The sequence below is a fragment of the Panulirus ornatus genome, chromosome 34, assembly GCF_036320965.1.
Source record: "Panulirus ornatus isolate Po-2019 chromosome 34, ASM3632096v1, whole genome shotgun sequence".
Classification (NCBI taxonomy): Eukaryota; Metazoa; Arthropoda; class Malacostraca; order Decapoda; family Palinuridae; genus Panulirus; species Panulirus ornatus.
Genome location: NC_092257.1, coordinates 11993726 through 12006402, shown reverse-complemented (window position 1 = coordinate 12006402; position 12677 = coordinate 11993726). Strand labels below are relative to the sequence as shown.

The window sequence follows — 12677 nt, the reverse complement described above, 5'->3', positions numbered from 1 at the left end:
TAATAAAAAAAAGTCTAAAAGACACAGAGCTTCACCATAATATCTAGTTTTATTACCCACTACCACAGCAACTTTAAGAATCCTTACAGCACCAAACTAGTCCTCAAAAAGAGAGGAACACGAGAAAGGACATAGATGATGCTCATCTCTCCCAAAGTTTCTTACAAATACATCAACTCCAAACAGGGGTATGAAACAATAAATCTTACAACACATGAAACATTACTTTAAATACTGTATCTTGACCTATAATAAGTTTTGTATTCACCAAGTACAGCAGTCAAAATCAATGTCATGTGTTCATTCTTCACCACATGAAGCCTTCCTGCCAACACTTGTAGAAATTTTATATCTCATTCCTGTTGGTCCCTCAAATGTTACAACAAAGTACCTCCATAATGCAGATTTCAGTATAACACCTAATTACAGGTGATATTCACATTTACTCTACATTAATTTTTGACATTTACGAGGAATATCACACCACAATAATACAGTCATGGACAAAACTCCACATAGAAGATGGGTCTTAACTGAATTATAGAGAGGATTATGAAAGGGAAAAAAGGAGACATGGAAAAATATTCACAAGTTAAAAATCTGACATTCAAAACGTTCATGGTCATAATTAATGGAAAAGACATGAATGAGAAGGTAGAGTTCCAAAGCTTCAAGGTATGGGGAAAGTTATCAATACCTACTGATAAAACCGTATGCAATACTGAAACCCTTTTTAATTAAACATGGATTGTATGTGTGCACATAATCGTATTGCAACACAACCATATATAATCTACTTAACGTTGACTATATACTTCTACCCTGGCTTGTCTGAAAAAAAAAAAACAGCTTTGTTACATTTCCACAGTTGTACTGCATCTGGTTATCACATATTGGGTAGGCCTCTAAATCAATTGACTACTGGTCAACATAACATGACTAAGCCTGTCCACAATGAATCATCTAAAATACCTGTTAGAGGATTGCCATACTTAACCTTAACACTACAGATTTTTAATTGGAGGGGGAGGGGCTTCCAAGTCTCATCTATCCTGACATGAACATCCCACAAAAACACCTATTCTGCTGCCATGCACAATGCAAAATGTAGCTTGTCTAGCTTCAGGAATTGTTCATTATCAGTGATACCATGTCCTGGACTCGAGCAAAATTCTACACTCATGTTCCTTATGGGGTCTTACAATCTAAATTTAAGACATTTTCATATTTGAGATGCTATAAGTCTTGGGTCTTAAATAACATGGAAAAACAGAAGTAAAGATAAAGATGGACATGTTTGAAGAGACAATATTCTCGAGTGCTGTATGGATGGGTTTTGGTCCTTAAATGTTAGGAGGTTGGATGTTTGAAATAAAATGCCTGATAACAATAACCACTTCAAAGTACAAAAATGCATGTATAGTGTGCCAGAAAAAGGTGTCAGTAAGCAGTGTATGACTGAGAGGACTGAACAGTGTGTTGAAATAGCTCTGGGATAGTGGCAGAATGAAAGAAAAAACGGCTAAGATATTCTGTCTGTAGTGTAAATGAGCAAGGTATAGAAAATGACAAAGTTGAATGGAGGCTTTGGGGAATCAGAGCCTAGCATTCAGGTGTGAACTGAAGGGCACAAATTGGTTCACATATAAACTGGACGAGGGAGAGTTATGTGCTGTCAGTGGGTGGAACCAGGGAATATCCATTACACAATGTGGTCACATGTGGGTCTGAAGATGGTTTTCAGATTCCAAGGATAAATTCTACACACATCACAAAATCTTGGAGTTTGTGAGAAACTGAACACATGTATGGTAGTGAGGTCCAATAGCAGTACAATACAGGATAAGCAGAGAGCAACCAAATGGGAAGGATCAGGCGCAAGTAGTCAAAGCACCTGGGACTGGATTTAGTACTGAAACCCATGAGGGTTGAGGTGCTATATAGGCTGAGAGGGAGCTGAAGTCCTGTGCATGCTAGTGTATGTGAACGAAAAGGCCATCCTCTGTTTAACCAAGGAGGAGTTTGTTTGAAGGTATAGTAATTCCAACAGCGTTATATTCATGTCTTTGGCCCTGAATGCAAAACAAGAGTGAAGCTTATGAGCACAATATATGGCGTGATAGGAGACTGTAGAACCATAGCCAAGCACTGATCCTGACCGATATTCATTGATTTTTTGTATGAAAAAGACATCTAAACACTAAAAGATATTACTGTACAATCATATATCTTGACCTTAAGATACCTAGAACCTTGAAGCTATTAAATCATACACGTACTTTGTCTTTCTCTAGAACCTTGAAGCTATTAAATCATACATGTACTTTGGCTTTCTCTAGAACCTTGGAGCTATCAAATCATACCGTACTTCGGCTTTCTTTAAAGGTTAAATTTGTATGTATACTTATTTCAATACACCCTCTTCTGCTCTCTCAACCACACCCTTTCTATTACCACACACCTCTCTTACCCTTTCATTACTTACTTGATCAAAAAAGGAACTGCAGATATGATTTTTTTACCACTGTGCGTGCAGCTCTAGGAAAATCTGAACAAGAACGACTTGTCAAGGATTTGTGATGAAATTTTCACAATTATATCCTTGAAAACAGCTATCATGTGCCATAAAAGATGGTGACCTTTGACGAGACATTTGCCTCAAACAAAAAAATTTCTGTAAACTCAAATGTCGTTGCAATGCTAAATTTCATTCACGAAGTGTGCAAATTTAAGGATAGCTGAATAAATTCATTGAAGTAATCAAAATTAAAATCATATTTTAAAAAAATGTGCTGTCCATAAGAAAAGTAAAGGTTAGACAAAACAAAAATTCTTAATTTCTTTAATATATTTTCATTGTTTATTTCTTGTAACCACAGCTAGACCTCCTGCCTCGAGCCCTCTCGAACTTGCGTCCCTTGCTGCGCACCAGAGGTTTGGTGTGACTGTGAGGAAGACCAGGAGCAGGACCAAACCTTTTGCATGCCTCACGAGCCTTACGTTTGCCTGAAAACCAAGCAGAAATCATTGTAAATGATCAAAACTTTTTTTACTGTTGAAGCTGAAAACAACCCTGAACTGCAAACTCTGAAATACCAAATGAACCACTAAAAATAGAGATGAATTACCACAAGTCCAATGACAACAAAGAAATACATTAAAGTCACCCCATGAAAAATGACACCAACACTCAATTATATGAACTTTAAAGACAGCCCTGTATTAAGACAGTCTGTCATCATTGCACAAGAGCACTATCAACAAAAATCCCAGTTCAAAGAAATCATTCATGATAGCTGGAACTTTGTCTCAATACATTTTCTTTGAAAATTAAGCCACTTGGAAAAATTAACCTGAAATAACACATAACATTGAAAATGCATGAATCAATATGCTAAGACAATGGGCTGACAAAATAATTTACATTTTCAGGTCATGCCTGGCATTAATGCTGGTATCCTTCATGTTGGATAATTTTCATATCTATACTTAATTAGGCCACAAAGTCATTCTTAACTTCACACAGCAGAAAAATTCATAGGGCTTTAATTGGCAATAACAAACATTATCTGTATAATTCTATAACCTTGAATTAACAAAACTGATAACTTACCTTGAATCAGAATTGTGTTCTTGCCTGTAGGAGCACGACGAGCAAGGACATCAAAGGTAATAATTTCTCCACCAGCTTTCTCAATGCGTGCGCGCGCCTGCCCAGTCACATGTAGAGCACAGACCTTGAATATATCAAAACATTATCAATACACTCTGTCATGGTCTAAACACACCTTAATTTAGTACAATTCACTGTTTATTTTGAATTTGATTTCACAGTGCAAAAACAAAAATTAAAGCTACACCCAAATTACTATACAATGAAAGAACAACTGTCTTCAGTTGACATGACAAGTAATGAGCTCTGTCCATGCCACAGTAACTCGAACTTATTTCTCCATGGGCTTTCAACATTCCTCTTATAGTAACAATAACCACCAAAAATCTGATCTCTTCAGATAGTTTTTTTTTTTTTTTTTTGCGGTCTCCCACGTTTGCGAGGTAGCGCAAGGAAACAGACGAAAAAAATGGCCCAACCCACCCCCATACACATGTATATACATACGTCCACACACGCAAATATATATACCTACACAGCTTTCCATGGTTTACCCCAGACGCTTCACATGCCCTGATTCAATCCACTGACAGCACCTCAACCCCGGTATACCACATCGATCCAATTCACTCTATTCCTTGCCCTCCTTTCACCCTCCTGCATGTTCAGGCCCCGATCACACAAAATCTTTTTCACTCCATCTTTCCACCTCCAATTTGGTCTCCCACTTCTCCTCGTTCCCTCCACCTCCGACACATATATCCTCTTGGACAATCTTTCCTCACTCATTTTCTTCATGTGCCCAAACCATTTCAAAACACCCTCTTCTGCTCTCTCAACCACGCTCTTTTTATTTCCACACATCTCTCTTACCCTTACGTTACTTACTCGATCAAACCACCTCACACCACACATTGTCCTCAAACATCTCATTTCCAGCACATCCATCCTCCAGCGCACAACTCTATCCATAGCCCACGCCTCGCAACCATACAACGTTGTTGGAACCACTATTCCTTCAAACATACCCATTTTTGCTTTCCGAGATAATGTTCTCGACTTCCACACATTCTTCAAGGCTCCCAGGATTTTCGCCCCCTCCCCCACCCTATGATCCACTTCCGCTTCCATGGTTCCATCCGCTGCCAGATCCACTCCCAGATATCTAAAACACTTTACTTCCTCCAGTTTTTCTCCATTCAAACTTACCTCCCAGTTGACTTGACCCTCAACCCTACTGTACCTAATTACCTTGCTCTTATTCACATTTACTCTTAACTTTCTTCTTTCACACACTTTACCAAACTCAGTCACCAGCTTCTGCAGTTTCTCACATGAATCAGCCACCAGCGCTGTATCATCAGCGAACAACAACTGACTCACTTCCCAAGCTCTCTCATCCCCAACAGACTTCATACTTGCCCCTCTTTTCAAAACTCTTGCATTCACCTCCCTAACAACCCCATCCATAAACAAATTAAACAACCATGGAGACATCACACACCCCTGCCACAAACCTACATTCACTGAGAACCAATCACTTTCCTCTCTTCCTACACATACACATGCCTTACATCCTCGATAAAAACTTTTCACTGCTTCTAACAACTTGCCTCCCACACCATATATTCTTAATACCTTCCACAGAGCATCTCTATCAACTCTATCATATGCCTTCTCCAGATCCATAAATGCTACATACAAATCCATTTGCTTTTCTATGTATTTCTCACATACATTCTTCAAAGCAAACACCTGATCCACACATCCTCTACCACTTCTGAAACCACACTGCTCTTCCCCAATCTGATGCTCTGTACATGCCTTCACCCTCTCAATCAATACCCTCCCATATAATTTACCAGGAATACTCAACAAACTTATACCTCTGTAATTTGAGCACTCACTCTTATCCCCTTTGCCTTTGTATAATGGCACTATGCACGCATTCCGCCAATCCTAAGGCACCTCACCATGAGTCATACATACATTAAATAACCTTACCAACCAGTCAATAATACATAGTATGGTTGAAAAAGGGCAAGAGTGCTTCCGAAACCCCTGGATAAGAAAACAAAGAGCAATAACCTTAAAAGTTAAATTACACAAATTTTCTTTCATGAAGCTGATAAATAAGCTGCTGACATTGTCTGGGTACACCTGCTTCCAGCAACACTGGTAAGGAATACAACATTCTTTTTTCATACCTGATCATTTTATCACAAGTTAGCAAGGTAGCACCAGAAAACAGACGAAGAAAGGTACATCTGCACACACGCACACATATACGTACATGCACATACATATACATTTATAGACATACCTATAAATGTATAAATACCTGGCTGAAGTGGGGGGTATATGTTGATGAATATATGTACGTATATGTGCGTGTTTGGGCGTTTATGCATATGAGTGGATGGGCCATTCTTCACCTGTTTCCTGGTGTTACCTTGCTAATGCGGGAAACAGAGATTAAGTATAATAAATAAAATACACATATATTCACATGGGACATAGATAGGGGTAGTGCAGAGGAAGGTGGAAGAGACGGAAATGAAATGTTTGAGGACAATATGTGGTGTGAGGTGGTTTGATCAAGTGAGTAATGAAAGGATGAGAGATGTGTGGTAATAAAAAGAAAGTGGTTGAGAGAGCAGATGAGGGTGTGTTGAAATGGTTTGGTCACATGGAGAGAATGAGTGACGAAAGATTGACGAAGAGATTATATGTGTCAGAGGTAGAGGGAACGAGGAGAGGCGGGAGACCAAATTGGAAGAGGAAAGGCATGCAAGGTATAGAGTGAATTGAAATCATGTGATATAACAGGGTCGACATGCTGTCAATGGCTTGAACCAGGGAATGTGAAGCGTCTAAGGTAAATCATGGAAAGTTTTGTGGTGCCCAGATGTGGAAAGGGAGTTGTGGTTTCAGTGCATTACACATGACAGCTAGAGACTGAGTGTGAAAGAATGTGGCCTATTTAGTCTTTTCCTAGTGCTACCTCACCTTGTGCTATTTCATGTGTGGCAGGGTGGCAACAGGAATGGATGAAGGCAGCAAGTATGAATATGTACATAAGTATATAAGTATATGTCTATATGTATGTAAACAATAAAATGTATAGGTATATATGTGTGTGTGTTGGTGTTTATGTATATACATGTGTATGTGTGTTGGTTGGGCCATTCGTCTGTTTCCATGCGCTACCTCGCTAATGCGGGAGACAGCAATAAGTACAATATAAATAAATATTCATGTGTATAAATTCATTCTCATTCACTATCATCCATTCTTGATGCCACCCCTCCCAACAAAAGAAAAGCATAATGTATGAAAGACAATAATGATAACATATTCTTTTCTTCTCCCCCACACTTGACTGTTGCCCCCAGTGTCAGTGAGACAGAGCCAAGAAACAGACTAAAAAGGCCACATCTGCTCACAATACATCACTAGATTCTATAAAGATGAATTATTTTCAGAAACTCTAGCTGCTTCACCTTCTACTCAGATAAGGAAGGAATGTACTTGATTATGGATGAACAAGAGTTTGTTTGAGTATCTGAACAAAATCCCCATGGGTTTTAACAGAATTAAGAATTATTGGTATGTTTCTCATTCTGAGACCCCAAGCTTTGAAAGGATTCTTTAAGAAGTGTTTTTCAGTCATCTTGAGGGCTAACAAGAAAGCTTGGATAACCTTGATAATCTTTGAAGTCTGGTTTATTGAATTATTCAACTTTTTTGCAATCAGAATAATCTAGCAAACAGGGAATTGCTTGTACATGATAATGCTTCACGACATCCTACAACACTTTAGGAATTGCTAGAGAATGTAAAAGCTAGCCACCAAACATGATGTCTATACTGCAGACCATGGATCACAGTGTAAACGATTTGATTTCAAGGCCTACTACTCGAGAAGAACATTTATCAAGGCCATCATGGCTAGAAATAGTGACTCAGATGGCACACTGAAGAAATTTTGGACCAGCTTCAACATACTAAGGCCAAGCCAGTGAAAACATACATGGTTCAAAGTATAAAACGACTTCATGCAATATAAATGGTGTACAGAGCAAGTTTTGGCAGGACTGCATTAATATGTTCCTGGTGTGGCAAGTTAATCTATTTGACTGAGTTTTGACGATAAGAAAGTGAGTCATAAGGTGGATATGGGGCAAAGGTTCTGGGTCTGGGAGTACTGAAGAATGTGTGGAGATAGTTACCTGGAAAAGCAAAAAAATTGGTATATTTGAAGGCATAGCAGTACCAACATTATCATATGGATACAAGGCATGGGCTATAAATGAGTATGTGTGAAAGATGGTGGATGTGTTTGAAATGGTGTGAGGTGGTCTGACTAAGTACAAAAATTGTAAGAGAGCATTGTGGTAATTAAAAAGGTGGCTTACAAAGAAGCAGAGGGTGTCCTACAATTGTTTAGACATATGGAAGGAATGTGTGTGGAAAGGTTAGCAAAGTAGATATATGAGGCAGAAGTGGAGGGAAGGAAAAGGGGAGACCAAAATGGATATGGAAGGATGGAGAGAAAAAGATTCTGATTGAACAGTGCCCAAACACACAGGAGGCTGGAAAATGTGCAAGGGAAAGAGTGAACTGGAACAGTGTGTTATACAGGGGTTGATGTAATGTCAATGGACTGAACCAGGGAATGTAAAGTGGGCAAGGTAAACCATAGAGAGGTCTGTGGGGCCTGGTTGTGGTTTTGGTGCAATGCAAATGACAGATAAAGAATAGATGCAAGAAAATGTGGTCTTTCTTCTTCTGTTCCTGTTGTTCCTTTGCTAATGCAGAAAATGGCAATCAAGTATGAAAAAAGGAAAGAAAGTTGCATTTTCCAAGAAAGCATCCCTGATGTTAATAAAGGACTTCCCATTCTAAAAGCTTAGTATCAAATGGCCCAACAATACATTACACTATGATATCAACCACTTACTTTAATGTACAGTTTATCTCCAAATAAATGAAATAACAGCAATAATCAATAACAAATAACCTATGCCACAAAGAAGCATTGCTGGTATGCAAATTCTACACTGTAAACTTTTTGATAAGATTTTACATGACAATTTTTGATAAGGTTTTACATGACAATCATTAAACTATAAAATGCACACACTAAAGGTTGACCAACTGTATGCAGGAAAATCAAGAAGATCAAGTAGCATTCTGTGATCTTCCTAAAGGCCTGTATATTTTATCTATCCCTTGCGTATAACATGTCATGCTAAAACCACATGACAGTAAAATTAAAGGGATAAAGGAACAGAAAAATCAGGTTAAAACAAAAATATTGCAACTTACTGTAAGTTTTGGAACTTTGAAGATGCGAAGGTCATCAGTTACAGTTCCAACAACACAAATAATCCTATCGTTACAACGTGGTTTAGCGGCACAGCGCACAAGGTGAGAGAGTGAAAGAGGAGGACGATTGATGCGCGACATAAACAGTCTCTTCAAAATTATCCTGTTAAACTTGGACTTTGTGCGGCGAGCCAAGAAGCGGTACAGCTGCAAAGCAAAATAAATGGTTTTTATCCTAAAAACATTTCTTAATTAAAAGGAAAACAAATTAAAGCCATATCAAAACTAATACTGATCACTCACAGTAAGACTACTATAGCAAAAAAATTTCTGGGTGCATAAACTCCTTTAACAGAATGATGATATTTCCTTTAGTAGATATAAATTCAACAAAAGTTTACCATAATCTTAAATGGTTACTCCTAAGCTCTTGGACTCAACCTAACCCAGCTAATGAGTGATAAACTAAATCATTCAGTGAACACCCAACTCATTTTTATTCATAAAGAAAACGAGAGGTGAACGAACCACAGCAATAAGTCACAATCAAATAGTCTCCTCTAACCACTAGGGATGTGATCCTGGATACAGCAACTTTACAAAAACATGATGTTGTGGATTACATATTACCAAGGGATTGAACAGGAAATGTGGGAAAGGAATTTCTTAATCTGCATACTAAAGGGTGACTAAAATGCCAAAATACATTTAGAAAAATGCATATACTTTATCAATTAAATCATCTAAGTAAAGAATACATGCTTACTTAACCTTATAGCATTAAAATAATACATAACGTTAGAAGTTCTGGCCATATCAGCAACATGTTGATCAGTGTTGAAATGCCAATGTCGAATTTACTTTTATCTGATGCTCTTCCTTCCCAGAATAACAAGATTAATGATGGTTTCCTACAATACATTACTGTATGCTAAAGTTTTGTTTTATTCCATTGATGTACATCAGTACACATGGGTCAAATAGCATCACAATATGCTGACAATGAATAACTTAGTTATGCCACTTTAAATGAATAATCAAATGTTCATTTTTTTTGTTTCATGATTATATCATGTTAAGAATGCTTAAAACAACTAAAACAGTGTTTCCCAAAGCTAGTTTCACTGCAAAGCTAAACTTGCAATTTTCTACTACTTCTGGAGGATTATTATGAAGCTCAAGGGTTGGTTCTCTATATCGATTTGGAAAAGAATATCTACTTTCCAGTTATAATAAAATGTTACCAATAATACATAATGGGAGGGGGAGCACCATATGAAGCATTAATTTCTACCCTGCTAAAATAAGACAGTGGGGAAGGCCATGAAGATCATAAAGAACTAGGATTAAATAATGTGCAAATAGGTGAAATAAAGCTGTTAAAGAAAACAACTGAACACATGAAAGCTACCACAGTCTACACTAATACCAAGATATACAGCACAGATTTAAAAACTGCCTGACGGGTTAATGTGGAGGTTTATCTTCGACCGTCATCAAGACGGCAAAATTACTTCAGACAAAATGTAGAAATCCTCTCCTATTCTAGAAACATACATCTTGATGAAAGCGGAATTCATCAGTTCCATACAAACAAATCATGATTCAGTTCCATACAATCTGAAGTTATATGGAGTGAATCTCCCTAAACCATTCCTTATATTTCAATGTCCTGCTCAAACGTGAAGACTAATTAAGAAAGGTACTATACCTACAAATTCACCCTTTATCTACTCTCTTTCCGTTATATCAACAAAGATAATCTTCCACCGGTCTACACCACTTGTAATAAGCCCGATAATATGCGTTCATAATACATGTGGTCTGGTTACCACAAACACCAGCCCCTAATATCTACTACGACTGAAACTACCGACAGTTTAACCCCGATCGTTTAAAGGCATAGGTTAACCTAACCTTAAGAGAAAAAATATCGGCAGGGACCGAGGAGTCGACCAACTTTATGTACGACCATACTTAAAACGAACATCATGCCTTCAATAGTCTACCAGATTAATTTCATCAAGAATGTGATTACAAACAAGAAGTCTTATCGACACCCTGATTATAAGTCATTATTTCAAGAAGACATTGAGCAAAACGAACGAGAACAATAAACAAAACAGCTTACCTTCACCAGAAGCCTCAGATAAACATCCTGAGACTTGGGCTCCCGCCTAACGACCTTTCGGTCGTGTTTGTGAGATATATCCTTACCCTGAAACGAAATAACCGTTCATGAAACATACATACGGGTCTAATTTGCCTGATTTCATTGATAGGGGTATTCAAAATTATTAGATAACACAGATGTAGTCAGATTAAACGTGGCAGTACGTCTATCCACCCACCATTACGACCCAGAGTTCTTAAGAAGGGCGAAAGGCATTGTGGGTATTGTATACATTGTGATAATGGTAATACATCTTTCGATTTTGAAAAATGATATTGAATATTTCTATAATTTCATATCATTGCTATACTCACATAATTTTAAACGTACTACTCACATATTATTCACATATGTATGCACATTCATTCTAACAGAAAAATTTGATTACACAATACATTAAGGAATTTCTGCAGAACTAATTGTTTCAAGATTAACAAAGATATTACATTTATACAAAATTTACCATATGATTAGTTCGACCTTTAAATAACTTTATGTTTAGTTACTTTCTTAAGTAAAGAGCAACTATTTGCTGGAGTTAAAAAGATTCAGTTTCCTTAAGTACTCAACAAGGTCTAGTATTACAGATAAAACCAACGAATATATATATATATATATATATATATATATATATATATATATATATATATATATATATATATATATATATATATATATATATATATATATATATATATATCCCTGGGGATAGGGGAGAAAGAATACTTCCCACGTATTCCCTGCGTGTCGTAAAAGGCGACTAAAAGGGGAGGGAGCGGGGGGCTGGAAATCCTCCCCTCTCACTTTTTTTTTTAATTTTCCAAAAGAGGGAACAGAGAAGGGGCCCAGGTGAGGATATTCCCTCAATGGCCCAGTCCTCTGTTCTCAACGCTACCTCGCTAATGCGGGAAATGGCGAATAGTATGAAAAAAAGAAGAAATATATATATATATATATATATATATATATATATATAAATATATATATATATATATATGTATATATATATATATTATATTTATTATATTAAATATATTATATTTATTTTTCATTTTGCTTTGTCGCTGTCTCCCGCGTTTGCGAGGTAGCGCAAGGAAACAGACGAAAGAAATGGCCCAACCCACCCTCATACACATGTATATACATACACGTCCACACACGCAAACATACATACCTATACATCTCAATGTACACATATATATACACACAGACACATACATATATACCCATGCACACATTTCACACTGTCTGCCTTTATTCATTCACATATATATATATTTTTTTTTCATACTATTCGCCATTTCCCGCATTAGCGAGGTAGCGTTAAGAACAGAGGACTGGGCCTTAGAGGGAATATCCTCACCTGGCCCCCTTCTCTGTTCCTTCTTTTGGAAAAAAAAAAATGAGGGGAGGATTTCCAGCCCCCCGCTCCCATATATATATATATATATATATATATATATATATATATATATATATATATATATATATATATATATATACATATGATGTGATTATTACACGAAAGTGCGCTTTGGAACTTTTCGTGTTTCATTTTCC

At 37.1% G+C, this 12677-nt stretch overlaps 1 protein-coding gene across 1 annotated transcript; it reads right to left on the bottom strand.

The window, feature by feature from the left end:
• Positions 1-2830: 2830 nt before the first annotated feature.
• On the bottom strand, positions 2831-11348 carry RpL18 (ribosomal protein L18). The gene is made up of 5 exons (XM_071682349.1): positions 11296-11348; positions 11076-11162; positions 8945-9151; positions 3614-3737; positions 2831-3006 (listed from the first exon to the last, which is right to left on the bottom strand). The coding sequence occupies exons 1-5, from the start codon at positions 11296-11298 to the stop codon at positions 2861-2863; spliced, it is 567 nt and encodes a 188-aa protein (XP_071538450.1). The 5' UTR covers positions 11299-11348; the 3' UTR covers positions 2831-2860.
• Positions 11349-12677: the final 1329 nt, after the last annotated feature.

Coding starts and splice junctions, on each gene's coding strand:
- RpL18 (XM_071682349.1), bottom strand. Junction 9,152..11,075: donor ATCTGAGGCTTCTGGTGAAG/GTAAGCTGTTTT, acceptor TTTGCTTTGCAG/CTGTACCGCTTCTTGGCTCG. Junction 3,007..3,613: donor GAACACAATTCTGATTCAAG/GTAAGTTATCAG, acceptor CTTGGTTTTCAG/GCAAACGTAAGGCTCGTGAG.